Source organism: Typopeltis vanoorti, chromosome 2, assembly GCF_054136105.1.
Source record: "Typopeltis vanoorti isolate ZY-2024b chromosome 2, IOZ_Tvanoo_1.0, whole genome shotgun sequence".
Taxonomy (NCBI): Eukaryota; Metazoa; Arthropoda; class Arachnida; order Uropygi; family Thelyphonidae; genus Typopeltis; species Typopeltis vanoorti.
The window spans coordinates 88,142,477-88,161,023 of record NC_143550.1 but is presented as its reverse complement, the minus strand read 5'-3'; the positions used below and the strand labels follow the sequence as shown (position 1 = coordinate 88,161,023).

General features: G+C 34.3%; 1 protein-coding gene across 1 annotated transcript in view; it reads right to left on the bottom strand.

The window, feature by feature from the left end:
- Nucleotides 1-18,547, bottom strand: part of LOC150109233 (uncharacterized) — a 195,265-nt gene that overhangs the window by 130,776 nt on the left and 45,942 nt on the right. Inside the window, exon 2 of the mRNA XM_090401911.1 lies at nucleotides 222-2,608. Coding sequence (XP_090258037.1) covers nucleotides 222-2,608 — 2,387 coding nt within the window. The remainder of the gene's footprint in view (nucleotides 1-221; nucleotides 2,609-18,547) is intronic.

Below are 18,547 nucleotides of genomic sequence, written 5' to 3'. Positions count from 1 at the left end.
AACCAGCAAATTATCTCTTGCTATCATTGGATAATCGAGGGAATACTATACCTAAGAAAAGGCTTACATACTTAAGGAATCCAAATAAGGTGGTGATAAGTAATAATAAAACAGATTAGGTTTTAGGACACTTAATAAATTAATGTAATTTATGGTAACAAAGTTTAATTTGCAATACATAGTATACAATAATGAAATTTAATTTATATAAATGTAACTACCTTCAGAAATTCTTCTGCCAATTCATTTAATTCACTTTCTTTTAAGTGTGAAATTTCATCCCAGTACATGTGTAAAACTGAAGCTCCACCATTTGGATAAACTTCCAATCTTATATACTTGCCATATTTAAGATGACTGAAATCTGAAGAGTGAGGAAGTCTTGGAGTCTTCAAGGATACTTCTATTCCTTGTCCAGTAATTAGCCGAGACTGATGACTGTGATAACGTTCTCTTTTGCACTGTACTCCAACATTTTTTCGTGATGTTATCTTTCGTTTACATTTAGAACATAATACTGTTTTATTTTTATTTGAAATGTGAGAATTATTTTCAGTTTTGAATGTAATCTGTTTTTCATTTTTTGTATCACTCAACCCTTCATTTTTATGTGATGCTTTCTGTTTTTTTAGGCTATTTACCACAGATACATTTGAAGTAACTGTTTCTACAAAATCAGTTTTAGAATGATTTTCTGTCATTTTTCCTGCACTAATGTGCTTTAAGGATGATAATGCTTTATTTTCAATAATATTTTCCTTATTCCTGATGTGAAGCTCTTCTGATTTTTCAGTTTTAACATATTTAGTTCCTGAATGGTCATAATTCTGTTTCTTTTTTTGTTCTTTCATTTTTTGCGTTTTAATATGCTTATCTTTTGTTTCAGTGCGATGACAATTTTTTCTGTTTTCTTTTATTTTTTCTTCTTCTTTCTTGTGTTTTATATTTGCATTACTGAAGGATCTGCATACTTCCTTCTTTGAATTTGAATTTACATGTGAATCTGAGTTGCATTTTTTCATTTCTTTGGTTAGAGGTGAATTTTCAGATAGATCATCAGCTTTTACAAGTTCAGAAGGTGTTCCACTAATCTTTGCTTGAAATTCACCACTTTCGGTAGTATAAATGTCTCTCTGCATAAATACATCATTTATCTTTTTTTGATTACTTAAATCAGTATCACTGTAGCAAAATAATGATGAGGACCTTGACTGAAATTCATCACTAAATTTTGAACACAAGTCTGAGCTATGAAGGCTGGCATTTGATTCTGGATGAATAACTGGCAAAATATTATTATTATTATTATTATTATTAGGAGATTTAGTTAATACATCTTTAGAATATTCCAAACACTGTGGCCCATCGCTTGAACAAAATGAATTATCAGTTACATTATTACTTTGTGGTTCTTTAGAATCTAATTCAGAAAATTCTGTTTTAATACTATTTGAAAAACTATTTTCTTCAGATTCCAAAGTTGCTTCCTTTATACTGCCTGGAGAAACTGATCTGATTACTAATAATTTCTCATTTATACCCAATTTACTAGTGTTTACAATATTTTTTCCATCGTATGTAACAGCTGGTTTATTTTCTGTACATTCAGATGACTTTTCTTCATGATTAAAATCATTTCGTATAACGGAAGAGATTATGTCTTCTAATTTGTCTTTAATGTGCATTTTGCAACTTTCAAGAGAATTTTGTGTCTCTTCATTTGATATATTTACAAAAGCATCATAAGCTTTGGTTTGATTAATGTTGAGTAACAAAAAATTATCAGTACAAGATGTATCATTCATCTTTTTAAGTGCCATCTGTTTTTTATGCATTTGCAAATTCTGATCATTTAAATAATAATTAGAGGTATTACTTGAACTTTGAAGCAAATTTTCAGATTCAAATGCTGAAGTGCAACCGTGTGTAAAATTTCTGTTTGATAAGAAATCATTCTGCAAAGGAAAAAGGTTAGGCACTTCAACACAAATCTTTTTTTCATTGTTGTCATCACATTCAAGGAGAGATTTAACTTCTTTTGCCATGGTTTTGAAAGAAACACTTTGGTTACTTTCCATATCTACAACTTCATTTCTATTTAAATTGATTTCTGAAGCTGTAAGATGCTGTACAACAGCTCCATCACTGAAAAGAGAATCACAGCTACTTGCATGAGGTTTTTCATTTAAAATTATGTTACTATTTACTTCTTTTGAACAGGCTGTTTCATCAGAAGGAACAGCATTTTTTGCATCTTGATCTAACGGTGTATGGAGGGAATGCACATTGCAGGCACTTAAAACCTGATTGTTACTTGATACTTTAGACAATCTCTTAGCAGCTTTCTGAATTTTAAGTGAGGTATGCCTTGCAGAATTATTTTTAAGTAACTGTTCCTTCAAGCCATCTTTCTGCTTAGATTTATGTCTATGTTTTTTGTGTTTTTTCTCATCAGAGTGACTCTTCATACTTTTGTGTGAATGATGATTTCTGTACTTGTCCTTTTCCTTATGCTTTTTCTTCTTGCAGTGGAGAATTGGATGAGACCAGTAACAGTTATTTGCATCTGCATTTGAACTACTAGCTTCATCTGCACCAATTTCATTATCTATACAAAAAGAAACCGAATTTAAAAAATTAATTATTCTAATCACTATATATAATATGATAACATATGAAATAAGATTAAATTAGAAATAACAATATCAAATTGTTTTGAAAACTGAATACAAAAAACATTTTTATAACTCATGCACAACATTGCTATGACACTTTAAAAATGTACAAATGGGGCCCTAAAATCAGTAACATAAAGACTATGAAGATAGTTATGAATATAACTATGAAGATAGACAAGAAAACAGAAATCATCTGCATCTTTAGTAGTAAACACATTTTATAACTCATACACTACATAAAACATCTCAGCTATTTAGGCAGACTTTTTTTTTTATAAAGATGGCAAACTACATATTAAAACAGATAACAGAGTAAGTTATAAAGCTGGTATGACAGTGTTCCCTCTAATTTTTGCCAGCCCATGTGCACATGAAAAATATTTTATGTGCAAGTTTCCAGTTTCAGACTCAATGTGTGTGCTATGCAATATTTCTCATATTAATGCTGCCCTTTTTTGTATCTACTATAACCTGTAAAATGACCATTAAATTAATTAGCTTAATTCTCTGTAGCCACAAATTTTCAATTACCGGCACGAGTTCCAGTAAATGTACTGCCTAACAGTAGACACTAAACAAATATACCTCTGAAACTTGCTGACATCAGCATCAGTCATCCAGATGGTGCAGGCTAAAAGTAACTAATGTATTAAGTTATAATGGGTTACAGTAACACTGGAGCAGAGAGAGAAACATTGGAGAAATTACAAAATAAAATAAGTGGCATATGATTTATCATATTTGTTTTTATATTATTTTCAAAAATTACTGACCATAATTTAGAAATTCTGAATGCAAAAAAATTTTGTGTGCAGTTACTAGGCATGTGCACTCCATTTTTGATAAGTACACACATGCACAGCTTAGAGAAAACATTGACAGGAAGTCGGATGAATAAATTTATATGAAATGAGAGAAAACTCCACTGAAAGACAAAGTTTGAAGACTGTCTGAATAAAAATGCTCAAACCAGTTTTAACCCTGCAGAGATTGCAGTCGAAAAAATTGCAGCTTAGGTTGCATGTATCCGAGAGATACATTCATTACTAGTATGTGCTGAAATGCAATAAAACTTACAATTTACTATCAAATTTCACTTTCGCATTTGACTATCATTCTCGTCATCAGACTTGAGTAACATTCACAGAATGAATCTCTTCAACATTTGATGGATTATACAATCGATATATTTTTCCAGCTATTTTCAATGGTAAATTTATAAAAAAAAAAAACCTAAACCAATACTATACTGACATCAGAGTTCGCAGTATTTTTCAGATACAATTTACTATCAAATATCACAAACCCCTTTACATAACATGCGTTCAACTAAATAGATGGCATAAACAGTGCAGAATATCATTCGTAATATATGTATGCACAGCTAGTCATGACCTCCAAGCAATAACTGGATATGTGTAAGAATATTTATATTAAAACAATTTGTTTGTATCTGTTAGATCAGCTGCAACCTCCACAATGTTAATAGATCTTAAGGTTTGGGTCAGAAATAAAACAGTTGCTGGAGAGCACAGATATGAGAATCAAGAAAAATTACAGGAGTGAACAGATGGGATCAATAGCAGAGCTATATCTTCTTCTTCTTCCTTTCCAGGCTTATAGGCCAAGTGGCCTGTTCTGGACTCAATTCTATCTTATTAAGGGTCTTCCTCTGCATCGAGTACCTTTTGGGTGGTAATTTAGAATTTGTTTAGGTATTCTGCTTCTATTCATTCTTAGTATGTGTTCTTTCCATTAGAGCTATATTAAAAATGAATATATCAGAAGAGCATAGAAAGAATATGTACACAAAACTAATCTATGATAGCATGGATAATTAGAACTGGAGAAAAAAATTATGTAATATTATTATTATAAATGATAAAAATTAAAGTTTAATTATTTAAGGGTCTTCCTCTGCATCGAGTACCTTTTGGGTGGTAATTTAGAATTTGTTTAGGTATTCTGCTTCTATTCATTCTTAGTATGTGTTCTTTCCATTAGAGCTATATTAAAAATGAATATATCAGAAGAACATAGGAAAGAATATGTACACAAAACAAATCTAAGATAGCATGGATAATTAGAATTGGAGATAAAAGATTATGTAATATTATTATTATAAATGATAAAAATTAAAGTTTAATTATTATTAGACTTCTGAAGTAAAAATGGCAGGAAAATTATGGATTATCACTTAGGGGAAAATCATGATATTAGAGGAACACTAAGAGAAAGACTGACGCAATTCGAAAGGTTTTTGAAGACATCAATGCAAAAACATCGATGTCTTCAAATTCCTCTTTCTCTCAATAATATTCTCACTTGTACAAGGGATAATGCTTATTAATCCTAAATCTGCCCAAACTTTGGAATATTGCTCCCACGTTTGGCATGGTGAACCTAATGCTTGCTGTTATCCTATCATAGATTCACTCTGACCACTTCTCACATACATTCTGCTTCATGTCTCATCTATAGGTATTTTAATAGACAATGTCCTGATGAGCTGTGGTTCCAGAGGCTCAAACAGTTCAAGAAATACTGCATTAGATTAAAAATCTGTGAATGACTGATTTTTTTATTTTCTTTTCCCCCTAATGCACATATTGTGTACATGCATTTAAATCATGTACAGGGTGTTCGGGATAAATTTGACAGTTTCGTAAGGAAAAAGAACATCTTCTTTGTATCTATTAAATTTAATGAATTGACAAAAAAACATTACAGGCAAAGTTAATTACAATACTATCAACAAGATTTACTCAAAATAACCACCATTAGCATCGATCACAGCTTCAATTCTGCTTCGGAACCTCGAACAAGCTGATGCTACAGTCTCCCTGGGAAGGGCCGCAAAAACTGTTTTAATTTTATCCATTAACTGGGCTTTTGTATTACTGGAAGTGCGATTGGTGTCTTTTTCAACTGCGCCCCATACAAAATAATCCATGGGGTTAAGGTCTGGGGAGTTTGGAGGCCAAACATTTGGACTGGTGAAGTCGTAGAAATTTTCAGACAACCATTTTTGACTTTTCCCAGAGGTGTGGCAAGGGGCCGAATCCTGCTGCCATACATACGGCCTACCATTGGCTACCCTTGTTATCCAGGGCTTGACTAGAGTTAGCAACTCCACGAACAAAGCCCGAATTCCAATGCCAGGGTTCTTCAACACCTGTTCCTGCAGATTTGCGAGGAATTCTGCTGTACGAACGCAACCAGATCGTCTGCTAGGGATCTTTCTTCTTGCTACATCCTCGTAGTCACCATTGCAAGTCTCTAGTTCATGCCTGATTGTTTTTACTGTATTCAGGGAGCATTGGACAGCAGTCGTAATATCCTTATTTTGATGGCGGGCACGAATCATCATGATACAAGTTATTCTCTTCCATGATTCAGGTGGGTTCCAGCTATCCATCCTTTCTGACATCTTGTATATGAACGAAGAAGGGTCCAAACTTTTAAATGAAGAGAAGTGTGTGTTAATACATGTAACTTACGGAAAAATATAATTAATTATAAATATGTCAAATTTATCCCGAACACCCTGTATATACTGGCTGGGTACTGTTAAGTAAGACTGCTTGACCAAGGATTGGAATTTAAATACTCTCTGTATGTGACCATGTAAACTTGCATATCACACCCTATTTGTACCTACTTTGTAAGTTTCTAATATCATCAACCAAGTGAGATATCATAAAAAATAATAACCACCACCCAACACAAAAACTAGGTATCATTAGAACACTAAAAAAGTTATATCTGATCTGACAAGCAATCTCTAAAACATGAAATAAACATTATTAGAAATACGTCCTTAAGAAAAAAGTTTAAAGGGACATATTGCAAAAGTGGCTAAAGCAACTCATCAGATTACTTGGTTACTCAAGAATATCCTGACGAACAGGTTATTATACCTCTTTATAGATCCTTGGTAAGACTACTTGACTACTGCATGCGGATCTGTTCATCTGGGTTTCTTGGGGATGAGGAGGAGAGGATCCAGAGGCAAGTGACCAAAATTGTATCAGAATTATGGAATGAACCTTATGAGGACAGGTTGAAGATTTGCAACTTACAGAAATTAGTTAACAGGAGGAAAGGAGATAATATGGTTGCGACATACAAATTACAAGATTAATATAGAGGAGATTTTTCAGAACAGGACAGGTGGTGGAAGAACTAGGGACCATCCTTGGAAACTGAGCAAGAGTAATTAGCAGAGTTGTCAGGACTGGATTTTTTCACTTGTAGAGTAGTGAATGAGTGGAATAGGTTGCCAGAGTCTGTTGTGGGTACTATGACTGTGAATGATTTGAAAGCAAAGTATGATAGATACTGCACAAATGTTGGGCAGTTCTTGATGACGAGTCTAAGGACTTCATGGAATAGCCCCAAATAATAATAATAATAATACCGGTAGGCCGTAAGAAGATTTGCTAAGTTGCATGGGGGATAGGGGAGGAGAAAACACCTAGTTTATATCAGACTCATGTACCTTAAACCAAGGTTTCCCAAACTTTTTTTTCCCGTGGCCTGGTTATTTTAATACTTCATCTTCGTGCTAAAATTTTTATGGCTAATGGGTAAAATAAAACAGATTTGAATGTTCATAGAGTTTTCATTTATTATTATTATAATACAGAAGCATTTACTATTACAAAAATATAAAGAAATTAAACTAAAGCCAAGTAATTTATTAATGAGAAGTGTGATGCTGTTGTTTGTTAACTAGAAACTTCAAGTTTGGAGGAAAAGATGATAACTTTATTCTTAAATCCGGTTCGACTTCCAATCGGTTTCTATATTTATTTTTTTAGAAAAACCAGTGTTGAAAAGCCTGTTCACACTTATAGGTTATGACAGAAGGCATTAGAAATTTTATCGCTTTTTCTGCTAAAACTGCGTACTCCTGACAGCAAGACAGCCAAAAATTCATCAGTGGCATTGTGTTGAAGATGTCTTTGAGTGATGTATCACATGACAGTTCAATTATGGATTCAATATCTGAATTCAGCAATTCTGTCTCAGATTCTGCGTCCACTGTGAAAAGGTTCCTTATCCATGCTTTGTTGAGGTTGATTGGGGGGAAATATTCCTTCAGACTTGCCTGCAGTCCTAGCATATGTTCCTTGATAACAGCTGAAATCTCATCTGGCATGGAACTCATATTATACTCTTTTTGTAATTCTGTTAGCTTTGTAATTCCCTGCTTCCACATGACGAGACTACAAATTGGGATTTTTTGTTGCAGCTTCCACCTTCTCTTGCACTTTAAATACAGTTACGTTGCTACCTTGTAATGTCAGATTTAAATTATTCAAAAAATCAAAAATGTCACAAAGGTAAGCAACCTTGATTAACCAACTGACATCATGAAAACTGTCTTTGAATTACAAAATATTAAATTTAATTAAATTAAATAAAAAAAAAAATATTACATCCCTAGCCACTGGGAGATTTTGGTCTAAGAACATTAAAACTTCATCCTTCATTTCAATAAGTCTTCTTAAAACATTCCCTCTTGACAGTCTTCGCACCTCACAGCGTAAAAGAAGATGTTCATGTTCGCCCCCATTTCTTTGCACAATGCAGAGAATATTCTTGAATTCAATGGAAGACATTTTATAAAGTTTATAAATTGTACACACATTCTTGCATCGTTGCATTTAAAAGCAATGGCATTCTTTTGACGGCCAATGCTTCTCTGTGAATGCTACAATGCACCCATACACAATCTGGTGCTACGGCTTTGGTCTTCGGAAAAAGTCCAGTAAGTGCACCTGCCATTACGCAGGCTCCATCGCACTTACTGGACTTTTTCACTCAGTCCCACACATTTCTTCCATTCAATGCCCTTTTCATTGATATAATTTGCAATCAAATTAAAAATTTCTTCAGCTGTTGTTCTTGTTCTCAGAGGTTTACAAAAAAGAAATTCTGTGCGAGTTGTATTGTCACAATCATATCTCACAAAACACATTAAATTGGCATTGTCAATATGTCTGTACTTTCATTGACTTGCAAGGAAAAAAAATTGCACTCTTTTAAGTGACCTACAACGGTTTCTTCGATATTATTTGCCATCTCCATGATTCTACACTTTCTACACTTCACTGTGTTATTTGATAGTGTCAGCATATTTACTTGGCTCTCCTGCTTTTTTATCACATATTCGAGATGCTAACATTTTCATTGCTGAAACTATTAATTTCTTGGCAACTGTCTGAGGATAACCAGTTTCAGCAATTAATTTTGATATTTCATTAGAATCCATTACAAGGTTTTCAGACTGAGCTCCTTGAGAAAAATTCGAAGACAATCTTCTTGGTAGCTATTAGTTCTCTTTTTTTATTTATAAAGAAATCTATTGGCTTATTACCATAGTTCGGATGTTTCAATTCCAAATGTCACTTCAACTTTGAAGGTCTCGTGGACTTGTTTGAAAGTACCGCACAACAAATAACACATAATGGTTTGTCATCAGCACCTTTGATGAAACCGAATTGTATGTAATCCTCAGAATACTGTCGGGTCCAGAACATCATCATCTTTTTGTAAGAGAAGTCGTTTGTTAGTGTTGTTGTCAGAACTCATGCCCGGCTGCACATCACTTGATTGTTCATTGGTGCTAATCGAAGAGTTTCTAACAGGCACATTGTTTGTTTGCTGTTTTATTACCCATTAATCCATCGTTAAACAGGTAATGGCAAGCGAGATGAAGAAAGAATGAAATAAATTATTTAGAAACAATTATAATAATTATGGCTGTTCAGCTGAACCCACCGGGCAAGGTACACGTAATCAATAAATACAAAAAAATGCATGCTCTCTCGATGCTTAACTCAAACTGAACAAGCACAGTGAGTACGTGGCGGACGAGTAAAACAAACGCCAGACGTCAAACGATTTGGCTGGAGGCACAGTTACAGCCGCGCAGCCTCGCGATTAGTTGAGCTACTTTACCATGAACAAAGAGACTGAAATGCCGATGCAGACGGAGCATGTTTTTAGTCTCTATTAAGTAAATTATTTATTCATTAGTCCAGATTAAACGCTATTTACTTGTGTTTTAGAGTTTCATGAAAAAAAGAAAACCCCAAAATGAAATACCTAGGTTTTCGAGAGTTTTTTTAGGCGGCCCGGCATTTAGCTTTCGTGACCCGTTGCTGGGTCGTGACCCACCATTTGGGAAACACTGTCTTAAACTGTTGCAATGGTGATATAATTCCTAACTTTGATAACATCAAGGAGAACCATTACACTGCATTCTGCATATAAAATTTATCAAAAAACCAGTAAGCCCTTCTTAATAGATCAGATACACACATGAAGCAGTTCTTAAATAATGCTCAAAGTACTGAGCTTGAAAAGTCCTTAAAAAATAATTTTAGCAGGAAGAATTTTAATTAATCTCTAGAATTGCTTTATCCTCAGACAGACGGGCACATTAAGTTGTGAATGTAGAATGAGTCATAAGTTTGAAGAGTAGAACAAAGATGTCAGAACATCATTCAACTGCTACCAACTGGGTTGGTAGCAAATGTTAAAGTTACCAAGCTATTTTAAACCTGGTTTTACTCCATTTCCCAAGTAAGCAAACAGACAAACAAGTCAAGTTTGTGCCTGCAAGTGTTGCAAGTCTAGCTGATCCTACAGGTAGTGCAAGACCAAGGCAACTCATGGTAAAAGTAGTATAAGCTCTGATCACCAATCTTAATATTTACCCTTAATGCAAAGCACATCTCCTAGAGGAGATGTATGATGTTTTGTATTAAAGGCAAGGGGGGCAACTACCCAGACCGGTTTCGACCTTTATCGAGGTCTCATCAGTGGGAGCCAGGCTAGAAATACCAAGATTTTAGTAATACAGAGCTCATAAGTATTTTACTAGAACAAGTTACCATAAGGTGTTTTAACCTTATTAAATAAAAATCTCAAGAGGAGATATAAATGTAGAAAGTATTTTACCTTGGGTATTATAATAAATGTTAAAGTTACCAAGCTGTTTTAAACCTGGTTTTACTCCATTTCCCAAATAAGGAAACAGACAAACAAGTCAAGTTTGCACCTGCAAGTGTTGCAAGTCTAGCTGATCCTACAGGTAGTGCAAGACCAAGGCAACTCATGGTAATAGCTTGGTAACTTTAACATTTATTATACCCAAGGTAAAATACTTTCTACATTTATATCTCCTCCTGAGATTTTTATTTAATAAGGTTAAAACACCTTATGGTAACTTGTTCTAGTAAAATACTTATGAGCTCTGTATTACTAAAATCTTGGTATTTCTAGCCTGGCTCCCACTGATGAGACCTCGATAAAGGTCGAAACCGGTCTGGGTAGTGGCCCCCCCTTGCTTTAATACAAAACATCATACATCTCCTCTAGGAGATGTGCTTTGCATTAAGGGAAAATATTAAGATTAGTGATCAGAGCTTATACTACTTTTACCATGAGTTGCCTTGGTCTTGCACTACCTGTAGGATCAGCTAGACTTGCAACACTTGCAGGCACAAACTTGACTTGTTTGTCTGTTTGCTTACTTGGGAAATGGACTAAAACCAGGTTTAAAATGGGTTGGCAGCAGTTGAATGATGTATCCATAACAGCTGGATTATAAATTTGACAAATAGACCTTTCACAAGTTGATGAACTATATGTTTTATCGAAGGGGCTTGATTTTGTCTTATTCCCCTCAACAGATGCCTCATTTGAAATTACAGAAGGTAAGGAAAAATGGCATCAGAGATTTCATAACAAATCAAACAAGTTATAGTTTGAAATTACTCAAATCTTATACAAAGAAAAACATTTGTAGTTAGGAGAACTACAAATTCTTCACTCTTTCCAGAACACTAATATCATTCCAAATACTGATAAAGGTAGGTAGTAGTATCCACTACTCTAATGGATTCTACAAAGTATAAATATAAACTTAATATCTTACTCAGGGATAAATGAACCTATGTTCTGACCAGCAAAGACACACATAAAAATTAAGTTCTTAAACCACATACATTCGTGGGATGCTACTCCCTTTGAGAAATTATGGATTCATCATGCTCGTCCTCCACAAATCCATACTCTTCTGAAGAAACATAAGGACTGATATCCATTATGTCCTACAGTTCATTGTATTGGTTCTCCAACTTACCAAATATAATTCCAATATTCTTTGAAACCTCACTAGCCACATTAGTTCTTATACCAAAAACAGCAGAGACTCCAAAGATAAAATTACAGATCTGTGTCTGCTGTATTATGAAATAATGTTTTCCTTTGACAAAAAACACACATCAATATGTACCCCCCCCCCCCTCAGCAGGGTTGTGTACAGGATATTATGACAGTAGTACAAAGAAAGGTCACATTGTTATCTGTCAGGATTCCAATACTGTTAGAATGTAAATTTTGGTCCTCTAAGGCGGCGCTTCCCAAACTGTGGGCCGTGAAATAATGAAAACAAATTTAAAATGTTTTAAGACTAAGTAGATTTTTTTTAATCTTAAAAGAAACGTATTTAATTTTTATTATTTTTTATTTCTTTTTTATATTTTAATGGAAAAAATCACATATTGGTGTTGGTTAACAAATTTTGCTTCTTGCGTATTTCGGCAATTAATGAACATTAGTAAATATATACTTATTCATATAAGTTTGGTTTCAAAGGTATATTGATAAGAAACACAAAAAAGATTACAAACCAAAATCTTGAATATAAATACAATAAATATTATAATAATATATGTCTGTATTACAATTTTTTTTCCGATGGGAGGGGGCATGAAATATTTTAATTTTTCCAAAGGGGGCCTTGGCATCCATAAGTTTGGGAAGCACTACTCTAAGGTACTTCTTAATATCAATCCATCCATCTTAACCTTGGTCTTCTCAGGGTATTTTTCCTGCCATCCTGGTAAAAATACACTCAGTTCACTAACTTTCCATTCCCATTCTGTTTAAGTGACCATAACATCTAAGATCAGCGCTGATTTATTCCTGAATGCTAACAATGTCAAGTTCCTTCCTAATATTTGATATGATTCTGGCCTTGATACATCTCTTCACTCCAATATTTGATCAACTGTTTTATTTCTAACCAGCTCTCAAATCAATACTTAAATTTGGTTTGAATACTGTTTGCATACAGCTAGTTCAGTGTTTTAACTAATTTTAGTATTATTATTATTACGCCCCCTGCCATGGAATGGCAGAATCATCGTGGGATGTTCTTTCAACTGACAACATATTTATCATACTGAATCTTAAAATCCTTAACACGCCTTGCATTCACAACATATTTTGGTAATGTGTTCCATTCACTGACAAAGCACCATGAAATATTTTTACTGCTCACACCCCTTTTCACCACACTCTTACATAACTTCCAGGAATGGCCTCTGGTTCTTCTGCTCTCACTTTTTATAATCCCCTCTTGATTAATCCGAAAAAATTATCTCACTAATTTAAACATCTCTATCAATATCACCTATTTTCCTCCTATCCAAACTCTGCAATCCACATTTCTTCAACCTCTCTTCTTCACAGCCAGCATTCCAAAGTCACGATATTGTTTTAGTCACTTGTCTCCAATGTTTCCACATCACAATGAAAACCATGTGACCAAATCTGAGCACAATAGTCCAAGTGTGGTCTGACCAGTACTTTATACAGTGGCACAACCACTTCCTTATATTTACATGCTAGAGCACTTCTTACCATAGCCACACTATGATGTGTAGTCTTTGCAACACTTGCAATATGCCCTCTAAACTTTAGTCTATTATTATCAACCACCACTCCCAAATCTTGAACCTCATAAAACATCCTGCAGTACAGCACTCTCAATATACTGTACAGAGCCTTATATTTTTGCACTCTAAAATGCAACACCTTACACTTATTAACATTAAAACTGAAACCCCACTTCTTTGTCCATGTCACAATTCTATTCAAATCTTCCTGAAAGGAATTAACATCAGCAGTGTTACTTATAATTCTCCCCAACTTTGCATCCAGAGAAATTATTCCACATGATATTCCAGCTAGTTATTCCACAAATTGATTCATTTGACTTCCTATCATACCAGCTTTGTGAATTTTATTGTCTATTTCATAGCTTTTTTTATTTTTATTGCTCATTTTCATGCCAAATTTATTACAGCAGCTATTCAATTTAGTTAGGGCTACAGACTGATACTGGATTTATTTATGAGTATATATCATCTGCATAAAGCAGATCCGAGATTAACATTTGCAATTTTGTTATTAAGTCTGATGCCACTTCCTTCATAATATGATCCATATACAGGGTGTTCGGGATAAATTTGACAGTTTCGTAAGGAAAAAGAAAATCTTCTTTGTATCTATTAAATTTAATGAATTGACAAAAAAACATTACAGGCAGAGTTAATTACAATACTATCAACAAGATTTACTCAAAATAACCACCATTAGCATCGATCACAGCTTCAATTCTGCTTCGGAACCTCGAACAAGCTGATGCTACAGTCTCCCTGGGAAGGGCCGCAAAAACTGTTTTAATTTTATCCATTAACTGGGCTTTTGTATTACTGGAAGTGCGATTGGTGTCTTTTTCAACTGCGCCCCATACAAAATAATCCATGGGGTTAAGGTCTGGGGAGTTTGGAGGCCAAACATTTGGACTGGTGAAGTCGTAGAAATTTTCAGACAACCATTTTTGACTTTTCCCAGAGGTGTGGCAAGGGGCCGAATCCTGCTGCCATACATACGGCCTACCATTGCCTACCCCTTGTTATCCAGGGCTTGACTACAGTTAGCAACTCCACGAACAAAGCCCGAATTCCAATGCCAGGGTTCTTCAACACCTGTTCCTGCAGATTTGCGAGGAATTCTGCTGTACGAACGCAATCAGATCGTCTGCTAGGGATCTTTCTTCTTGCTACATCCTCGTAGTCACCATTGCAAGTCTCTAGTTCATGCCTGATTGTTTTTACTGTATTCAGGGAGCATTGGGCAGCAGTCGTAATATCCTTATTTTGATGGCGGGCACGAATCATCATGATACAAGTTATTCTCTTCCATGATTCAGGTGGGTTCCAGCTATCCATCCTTTCTGACATCTTGTATATGAATGAAGAAGGGTCCAAACTTTTAAATGAAGAGAAGTGTGTGTTAATACATGTAACTTACGGAAAAATATAATTAATTATAAATATGTCAAATTTATCCCGAACACCCTGTATATGATAAATAACAGTAGAGAAAATGTGCATCCTTTCTCGCACCTGATTTCACATCAAACCATCTTCCTGTACCTCCTTCAATTTCAACTACTAACATGAAGGAAACTATGAAGCTCTAATTACTCAACCAAACTTCAGCAAAAATGAGAGACTATAAATTCCTAGAATCTAGATGGCTCATATTTGTCTGTTAAAATTTCACCCAGGCTGCCCATAACAAAGCTTCTGAAGTGCACCAGTGCATCACACCATTCTCTTATAACTAACAAGCACGACTGAAAAAATCAACATATGATTCTAGGTTAATTGCATTCTCTTATTAGTAGGCTTAATTTCAGGGATTTAACTATTTTAAAACTGGAACTCTAGGTTGGCAAGTGTACAATATCCTAAGGGTGCAGATTACTAATATACACCTAAACCTCTTTTTATGCGATAGATACGTTCCTAAAAATTAAGCGTACATAGAATTCGCATAAAAAGAACTACTGACTCCATAGAAAAAGTGAAGATTGGTTCCAAACCTGAAATATAAGCAAAATAATGAAAAAAACAAACATTAAATTCGTTAGGATCATAAGATTTTTATTTACATTTCATAGAGAACACACACATACATACATATAATGAATTTTAATAACTTAAAAAAAAACATTTTCATTTCAGTTGTTTGCTAAGGATTCTATAAAAAAATATTATGTTATTCGCTATCAGTTTCTGACAATAAACACGAAAGCTCTCGTTTTTGTGAGACTGTAATATCACTAGAACTACCAGATACGGTATTATCGTCATTGACTTCTGCCTCAACTTGTGCAATTCTTCTTGTCATGTCTTGAACAAAAGTACCACTGGGTGTTTCAGTAGTTTTAGGCATGAACTCAGTTATTAATCGCTATGTTGATGCTTTAGATAAGTCGGGATATAATTCTCTGTATGTCGCTATCAGTTTCTGACAATAAACACGAAAGCTCTCGTTTTCGTGAGACCGTAATATCACTAGAACTACTAGATATGGTATTATCATCATTGACTTCTGCCTCAACTTGTGCAATTCTTCTTGTCATGTCTTGAACAAAAGTACCGCTGGGTGTTTCAGTAGTTTTAGGCATGAAGTCAGTTATTAATCGCTGTGTTGATGCTTTAGATAAGTCGCGATATAATTCTCTGTATGAAGACATTAACAACTTAAGCTCATGTGAAAACTTCCCAGCACGTTCTTCATTTGGATCATGTAGGGCAAAATAATTGCCTAAATTACTGGCCAGTTTAAGACTTCCTTTGATATCAGCAGTAAAAGTAGGATTATCTTGATCATTATCATTAACTTCTTCGCTTTCAGGAGTCTCAGAAACAATCTCCACTATTTCGTCTTCGCTAAGAGGTTTATAAATTAACAATTCTTCGATATCTGCTGATGTAAAATTATCGAATCTTTCTCCGTCAATTTCACATGCCAAACTCATTATATTGAGGAATTCTGCAGTATGATCGAAGGGAACAGGGGCATTCTCTTTAACACACACACAGGCCAAATAGCTTTCCAGCATGCATTCATAGTTTCTGGTCTCAATTCAGATAATGATAATCGAACCTGATTGATACAATCCATAATTGAAAATTTTTCCACACATCCATAACTGACAGTGTTTCATCATCATTTAGCTTGTTCAAAACGTACTGAAATGTTCGTCTGACATAATATGTTTTTAAAGTCGCAATTATACCCTGATCTAGAGGTTGTAGCAATGATGTGGTATTGGGCGGTAGAAAAAAAAATTGCACATTTGGGTATTCTATGGCAGGATGACTGGACGCATTATCAAGAATCAAAAGCACTTTAAATTCGAGACCCTTGTTTCAAATAGCATCTAACTTCTGGCACAAAATGTTTGTGGAACCACTCAGTGAAAATATCAATGGTCACCCAAGCTTTTTTGTTGGCCATCCAATGAACTGGCAATTTTTGAAAATCTACGCCTTTCATTGGCCGTGATCTTAATGATCGATTTATGTGCAGTGGTTTTAACAACCGATCTCCTAAAGCATTCAAATAAAATAGGAGTGTTATTCGATCCTTTGCTGCTTTGAACCCATCAACAGTTTTTTTGCATTTTTGACACGTAAGTTCTGTTTGGCATTTTTTTCCAGAAAAGGCAGGTTTCATCCATATTCCAAACTTGTTCATGAGTGTAACCTCCATCTTCAATCATTTTAGCAAGTTTTTGTGGAAATGTTTTAGCAGCTGTTTCATCAGCAGAAGCCATTTCACCTTTAATTTTTATGTTATGAAGAGCATGTCTTTTAATAAACTTAGCCAGCCAACCATTGCGTGTATGAAATTCATATTTTTTCCTCGATTGAGATGAAGTATCTAGCTGCAGTTTTTTAATCTGTTCATAAAATCTCAATGCTGATTGCTTGATGGAATTTCTGTCAACTGGCATTCTTTTTTGTACATTATCGTCTATCCACATCACTAAAGCTTTTTCGGCCTTTTCTAGAACAATATCTCTTGTTGTATGATGATAATTTCGCACTCGATTTTGTACCAGAACATACTGCTTTTCTAATAGTCTCTTCATTTTTCTTTATAGATCTGACAGTTGATTCACGGACCGTCGCACCTTCCCCAGTTTGAAGACGATCAAAATTTTGAATTTTTATATCCAAGGAAACAGCTTTCTTTTTTTTTTTTTTTTGGTTATCGGCAACATCACGTGAGGGCTGGATTAAAATCTTTGATTAATGAAATGAAAGTTTGAAAATTACACATAGCTTATTTATTATTTCTCAATTTTAAAACGCAATTTTTCTTTGATTTCACTTAAAAGATGCAAATACAAAAAATGCAGTAATTGTGTTGTCTAATCAAACACCAAATTTAAACTGCTAAGAACTGCTTTTTTATGCGCAGGCAGTTATGTACTGTAATTCAGGGAATTCCCAATAAATGAAATTCATAAGAATTTAGAATTTTCTTAATTGAAACGAGAATGCAATTCTACAAAATTCTCAGAATTTTCTTGAATTACAGATTTTTTCCTAACTTAGACTTTAGGTTGGGTGCATAAAAGTGAATAAAAATCACATACAAAAAATATTTTGATATCCCAATTCACGTAAAAAAAAAAATGTGCACAAAAAGAGGTATAGGTGTATATGAGAGTCTAAACTTGTCTGTATTCACCACCAAAAGTAACAGCAGGCTTGCAGTCATCCCAACAAGATACACCACATGAGTGTTGTTTCAAATGTTCTGCACACTATACTTGTGGTGTATAGTGTGCAGAATAAATGTGTTAAATAAACACATTTATTTAACAAAATGCAGCCTCCACTGTACCTTATCACCACTGTGTGACATTGGGTTAAACATATCAACAAACCTTTTTTTTTTTTTTAAATAACGAAACTTGTGGTGAGATCATAATTAAAAGAAATACACGTATTAACCACAGTGAAAATAATTTACTTGTAAATATTTCATCCTAAGTATCTTAGGACATCATCAGTACAGTAGTTTAAACAATAACAGGAATAACATACAGTTAGGGAGCATGATTACAACCGTCCTCACATAGGCCACTCAGTCTCTTCAATCAAAAATTCTACAGTTTCACACAAAAATAAAAG